General features: G+C 51.0%; 1 protein-coding gene across 2 annotated transcripts in view; it reads right to left on the bottom strand.

The window, feature by feature from the left end:
- Positions 1-1,980: 1,980 nt before the first annotated feature.
- Positions 1,981-6,000, bottom strand: part of Chrdl2 (chordin like 2) — a 29,455-nt gene continuing 25,435 nt past the window's right edge. The window contains exons 10-11 of one of the 2 annotated variants that reach the window (XM_021168289.1): positions 2,974-3,066; positions 1,981-2,139 (exon numbers count right to left, since the gene is read on the bottom strand). In XM_021168289.1, the coding sequence (XP_021023948.1) occupies positions 2,060-2,139; positions 2,974-3,066 (173 nt within the window). In that variant the 3' untranslated portion in view covers positions 1,981-2,059. The remainder of the gene's footprint in view (positions 2,140-2,973; positions 3,067-6,000) is intronic. The other variant, XM_021168290.1, reaches the window with a different exon arrangement.

Below are 6,000 nucleotides of genomic sequence, written 5' to 3'. Positions count from 1 at the left end.
TGCTTTTCTCATCCACCAGGTTTTCTGCTTCCCCATCATTACCCCCTGCCCACCCCTGGTCAATTCACTATTCCTTTGGTCTCTTCCCTGTCCTCCAAGCCTGTGTAAGTGTCCTCGGTTGGGATCAGGGGCATTGACCCTGAAGTCCCTCCTTCACCTCCTTCATCATTCGGATGTCACGATGCTATCACTTTATCCTTATTGATGTCCTCTTTCTCCAGACTTGGGAGGGGCAATGTCAGCTCCCTGTTCTGTTATTGGCTTAGTATAATGCTTACCCCAGAGTGGCTGAGAAAGTGTGTGAAACCATGGGGCAGCTTGGCATTGTACAAAATGAGTGTTTGCTCAAACAGAAAGGACTGGACTAAAGCCAGGAGGGCTTGATGTACAAAATGTGCCCTCCCCCAAAGCTGGGATGAAAAGCAGGCTTCGGGCACACATTGTAGGCTCCAGTTATGCCTGTTAAATAAGCCAGGAAGGCAGCTTGTCCTGCCAGATCAAGAAGAACACACCAGGGACCATTCCTGTCCTGAAACCCAGGACTGCTCTATGTTAGATGGGAAGATGCATGCTGGCACTGGGGTGGGGGTTGGGGGACAGGGGGAGCATGAGAAACACATGGGTGAAGAGACATTCAGTAGAGCCAGGAAGATGGTCAGAGCACACCCTATGAATGGCTGGGCTTCTGGGTTCCTGAACTTCTCAGAACGCACCTCTGGCACCTCTCAGAACGCCAGAGGTGTGTTTTGTGGTGAGGAAGCTCTGTGGTGAGGAAGCCAGCCAAAATGTTGACTCTCCATGAGAAGGGACAGGTAGGCGCTATTAGATGTCAGGGAGGCCACAGACATGTTTTTCTAACTGAACCTGTTTCCAACCCCTCTCTGGGTGTACCCTGGGTATATTATGGGTTGCAGCTGGCAAAGGGGGTTTCAGGACAGTGATTCCCAATAAACGTGGCATTGGTGGCTGCTTAGATTCCCAGACTTCAGGGACAGTATAGTGGAAACCAAGGCTGTAGAGACAACAGGGGGGCTCTCTAGGCTACTACACAGCCCCAGCCAGAAGGCCTCTGTCCACGATCTCTATACTGCATCTTATCTGCCCTGCATTGAGAGAATGGAGAGCAGGGGCTTGTGGATGGCTGAGCCTGGCTATCCGGAAAGTGTTACCAGAGTGGCAGAGTACCCAAATTAGGTCCTGCCTGGCTATTCATCACTGTGAGTGAGGCTCTGAGATGGACGGTCTTAGTGGAGCCTCAGAGAGACCTCTCCAGAGTCGGGGTAAATCCTACATTGTTTGACGTAAGTGAAGTCACGGGCCATAAACCATATTGGACATTGCAAGCGCTTACACACGTGGGCAGGATAAATGGTGGATTTGTCTTTCACTGTAATGGTTAGGCCTTCTCAGACAACGAGCCAACTTGGCAATCTGACTACAGTCTTGGATCCCTTGGAGGTGAGGCTGTTCGTGTGGCAGCAAGAATGGGGGAAGGAGTGCTAGCCCAGAGCCAGAGCCCTGGCTTCCAGTCCTAGCCAGCCACTAACCCTCTCTGTGCCTCCAGGCACATTACTGCTCCAGTTCTTCCTTAAACTCAGATTCCCTGAAGTAGGGCTGGCCGGGCTGGCAGTAGGAAGGCCCCAGGCCCCGGGGAAAGTGCATTGAGGTTGTGGTCACTACTACTTGGCAAACTAAGTTAGTTCCTCTTCTTCGGCTTAGTGCAAGGAAGCCACTGGAAGAGTGGGGGTGCTACCCATAAAAACATCCTACTTGGGGGCTTAGGGGATAAGGGTGCTGGGAGACAAGGGCTTGGGAGGAGGCTGCAAGAGCTATCCCTGGCTCTAATGAGAAGCAGCTGTGAGGAGCCAGGCCCCTCTGTACCCCTTCTGAATCTACTTCCATCCATACAAAGCCAGGACAAAGGCATCTGCCCAGAAGGGTCCCTGGAAACAGGGTGTTGAAGTCAACAGGCTGGACTGGGAGAGGGTAATGCGACTTCTTTATTAATATATAATAACAAAACCAATAAAACTCGTATCTGCAGCTCTTTAGGTCCTTGCTATAATGTCTTGGTCACTTTGTCTGGGCTGGCTGTAACTTTCAGCTCTGGAGTCTGGGCTAGGAAGACGGTCCAGTAACCTGCATGGAGGGAGGTAGAAGAGACGGGGGTGTTGTATAGCCACTCATTTCACAAGCATGTGTGCAACAGTGTTGGGGACTGGGCCTTTTAATGCCTGAGTCAGGAGAGACTGTGAGGACCAGGGTTTGGGACCCACTCGTGGAGAGCTGAGGTCCCTATTTTATAGTTGTATGAGACTTAACCATCAGACACCCTGTATTTAGGGGTTGAGTTTCCTTCCTTCTGTCGGTAATGTTTAATCTGTCACCTGACCTGCCATCCCCACAAAACCACCCAGGTCCATCTTCATAGAGTAATGAAGAACAAATGAGAGGGTGTAGGAAAGTGGTTGGAAGGGTCTCCCTGGGAACGGGCAGTCTAGAGCAGTGGTTCTCACCCTTCCTGATGCTTATGACCCTTTAATACAGTTCTTCATGTTCTGGTAACCCCCAACTATAGAATTATTTTGTTGCTACTTCATAACTGTAGTTTTGCTAGTTATGAATTGTAATGTAAGTATCTGATACCTGACCTCTTTGGGGTCGTGACCCACAGGTTGAGAACTCCTGGTCTAGAGGCATGAGACACACTTGGGCTTGAGAGCTCAGACCTGACCCTTCTGGGCCAAGACAGAGCCAGCTGCTCAACCTCACCTTTTCTCTCTCATTCAGGGATTGAGAAATCTCTGGCCCAGACACCCACTGGATTCCTGTGCTGGGAACTGACGTCTGCAGCTGACAGGCCCCCTCCTCTCCCCCTGACACCAACAGTCTGGGAACTCCCCAAGAGGTCCTGCTTTGTCTCTGCTCTTCTCCCTGGCCTGGCCCTCTTAGGAACCTAACCCAAGGTCCCACCTTCATGGGTGCCGGTGAGCAGCCGGAAGTTCTGAGCCTCTTTCTGGAAATCTTGCTTCCTGACTCTCTTGATCTGAACCAAGTGGTAGATTCCTGCAGGAAGACACAGCATGAGCTATGGAGGTAGGATGGAGTGACACTCACAACTTGCCCAGCTACCCCCTCTTCCTGCCCCCAATCTGAGGAGACACAAAGTTAATGTGGGATAAATCTGCAGGGTTCCAGTCAGTTCTCTAACTCCATCACCCCTCTTCAATCAGTACACCAGAGCCCTGGTCCTTCTTAAACCATAATCCTAATGGTGACCATTGAAATGTTCTGGCTTCTCTGACCACCTGTCACCTCTACAGTAAGTAAAACCTGCTCCTTTAGCCCCCTCCTCTGCTGCTGCCCCTGTCACCAGCAACATCCTCATATCTGCCCATGTGTAGGGAAAGAAGGATGGAGGGGAGAAGGGAGGGAGGGAAGGGGGAGGGAGGGAGGGAGGGAAGGAGAGAGAGAAGGAAGGAGAGACAGGAGGAGGAAAGGAGGGGAGGAGGGAGGGGAGGAGGGAAAAGAGGAAGGAAAGGAGGGGAAGAGGGAGGGGAGGATGGAGGGAAGGAAGGAGGGGAAGAGGGAAGGGAGGAGGAAAGGAGGAAGGAAAGGGGGAGAAGGGAGGGAAGGAAGGAAACAGGGAGAAAAGGAAGGAGGGAGTGAAAGGGAGTGAAGGAAGGAAGGGGGAGGGAAAAGGGAGGGAAGAAAGGAGGGGGAGAGATAAAAGGGAAAATAAAGAAGAGGAGGCTGACCCATGTAGACCATTTAAGCTTTTCTCTAGCCTACAACACATGATAAAAATCCAGAGCCGTGTTTATTCAGACATCATAGAACAGGAGCTTTTGTGTCTTGAACGTGGCCCATCCCTACTTAAAACTTGAGGTCCCAGGAGGAAACCAAGATTTTGCAAATGCCAGTCCTTCTGCTCTTGCTTTCTGTGGTCAGCAAGTGAGTGACTCGCCCACTCAGCCTCAGTAGGATGGCTTCCTGACCCAGCTTGAAGGCGACCACAGCCTCCTCTCCGCAGGACTGATCACACTAGGTTCTGTTTATCATTTTACCCTTCCTCTTTTAAATGTGTGTGTGTGTATGTGTGTTCACATATGTGTGTGTGACTATGGAAGACAGGACAGACAGACAACCTTGGGTACCATCCTCACTAAGGTTGCCCCTTTCCTTTGTGACAGGGTCTTTCGCTGGCCTGGAGCTCATGAGGCAGGCTAGTCTGGCTGCTCTTCTCTAGGGCTGTGATTACAAGCGTATGCCACAGTTCCCAGGCTTTTCACAGGGCCTCGGGGGCTGAACTCAGGTTCTCAGGCTTTGAGGAAAGCACTTTACCAACCAAGCAGTCTTCCTAGACCAGACACACCCATTCCTATGGCGCTGTCACCATGACATTGCCAAATTCTCTCCCAGACTTGGAATTCTGGAGATCTTAAGTCTTTGAGTTCAGAGCATGAAGCATGTATGATAAATGATTCCCTGGATAGAAGGATAGGAGGGTGGATACATACTTGCATGCATGTATGTGTGTATGTATGTATGTATGTATGTATGTATATGAATGAATGTATTTATGAATAATGTATGTATATGTGTATGTATTAATGGGTGGATGGATGGTTATATGAACAAATGGGTGTGGGGTGGATGGATGGGTGAATGGATGAGTAGTGGGTGTGGGGTAGATGGATAGATGGGTGTGTTGATAAATTGATAGGTAGATAGGTGGATGGGTAGAAAAATGGATATAAGGGTGGATGGATAGATAAGTTTAGGGTTGGCTGGCTGGCTGGGTGGGTAGGTAGATGAGTAGATACATATTTAGTCTAGTCTAGTCTAGTCTAGTCTAGTCTAGTCTAGTCTAGTCTAGTCTAGCGAGGCCCCGGGAGGAATGAGGGATTAGTTGAATCCTCTGATATTTTCACTTTGTGAGAAGCTACCCTTGACAACCATGGCACTGAGGCCTAGTCTAAGCACATGCTCTGTGGGGTGGCACTGCAGCATCTGGCCAGAGAGATCAGATGTAGCCAGCAGGGTCTCAGCTAAGCCAGCACTGCCTTGGGGAACTCAAAAAACCAGACCTGTATCCAGAGATCAGGGTGAGGCCCATGAAGGGAACAGAAAACACGGATGCTGGGACTGAGTTTCAGGGATCAGGAAATAGCCAGCACTGTCCTTGGAGCCCCAGCTTAGATTCCAAGAACCAGCATGTAGTTCCAAAGGCCCAGGAGCCACATCAGAGTGGCAAGAAATAACTTCTATGAGATGGGGACAGGCCCTCCTGCACAGGCCTGGCACTGCATGCTCCCTGTACATGGGAGAAGAGGTGGCAGTTGGGAGGAAGTCATACACTCACACACACACACACACACACACACACACACACACACACACACACCTTGGGGTCTATAATGCATTATGAGAAAGGATGCTTTTTGGCCTGGGGGTCTTGAATGTGTTCCTTGCCCTTTTGAATGGCTGTGTCAAGTCTGAGCACAGCTGGACCCTGTGACCCCCTAGGCAGAGCTTGGCACTGGTGAGTGAGTTCCAGGCAATAGGCCAGTCCAGCTCACAGCAAAGCCAAACTTCTCTGGACCAAGCTGTTCTGGGCTGAGAGGGAGGCACCTGCACAGGACTAGGGCAGGGGCCAGGGGCCATCAGGAGACAAGGGCAACTCCAGACTCTCACAGGCTCTCAACCCCGAGCTCGTTATGCTCCGATGTTGCTGGTGCTCTGGGCTGGCCCCAGATGGAGTGGCCTTGCTAGAGCAGGTTTAGTGGTCACCCCTCTGAGGGAGGAAACTGCACGTGGCAGCTCTGATGATGAGCCCAGGGAGTGTTGGTCTGGGGCAGGGAGGAAGTCACTGAACATTTAGGTGACTCAGGGGGGGCAGCAACTGGGGAGCACCACGCCAGGAGGGACTGGCATGGTGGAGGTGAAGGTCCCCCTTGTTTCTTTTATGCTGAGTCTAGTGATATGATGAGATGGAAA

The sequence above is a fragment of the Mus caroli genome, chromosome 7 (assembly GCF_900094665.2).
Source record: "Mus caroli chromosome 7, CAROLI_EIJ_v1.1, whole genome shotgun sequence".
Lineage (NCBI taxonomy): Eukaryota > Metazoa > Chordata > Mammalia > Rodentia > Muridae > Mus > Mus caroli.
Note: the sequence above shows the minus strand (reverse complement) of the source record. Positions and strands in the feature narration are given on the sequence as shown.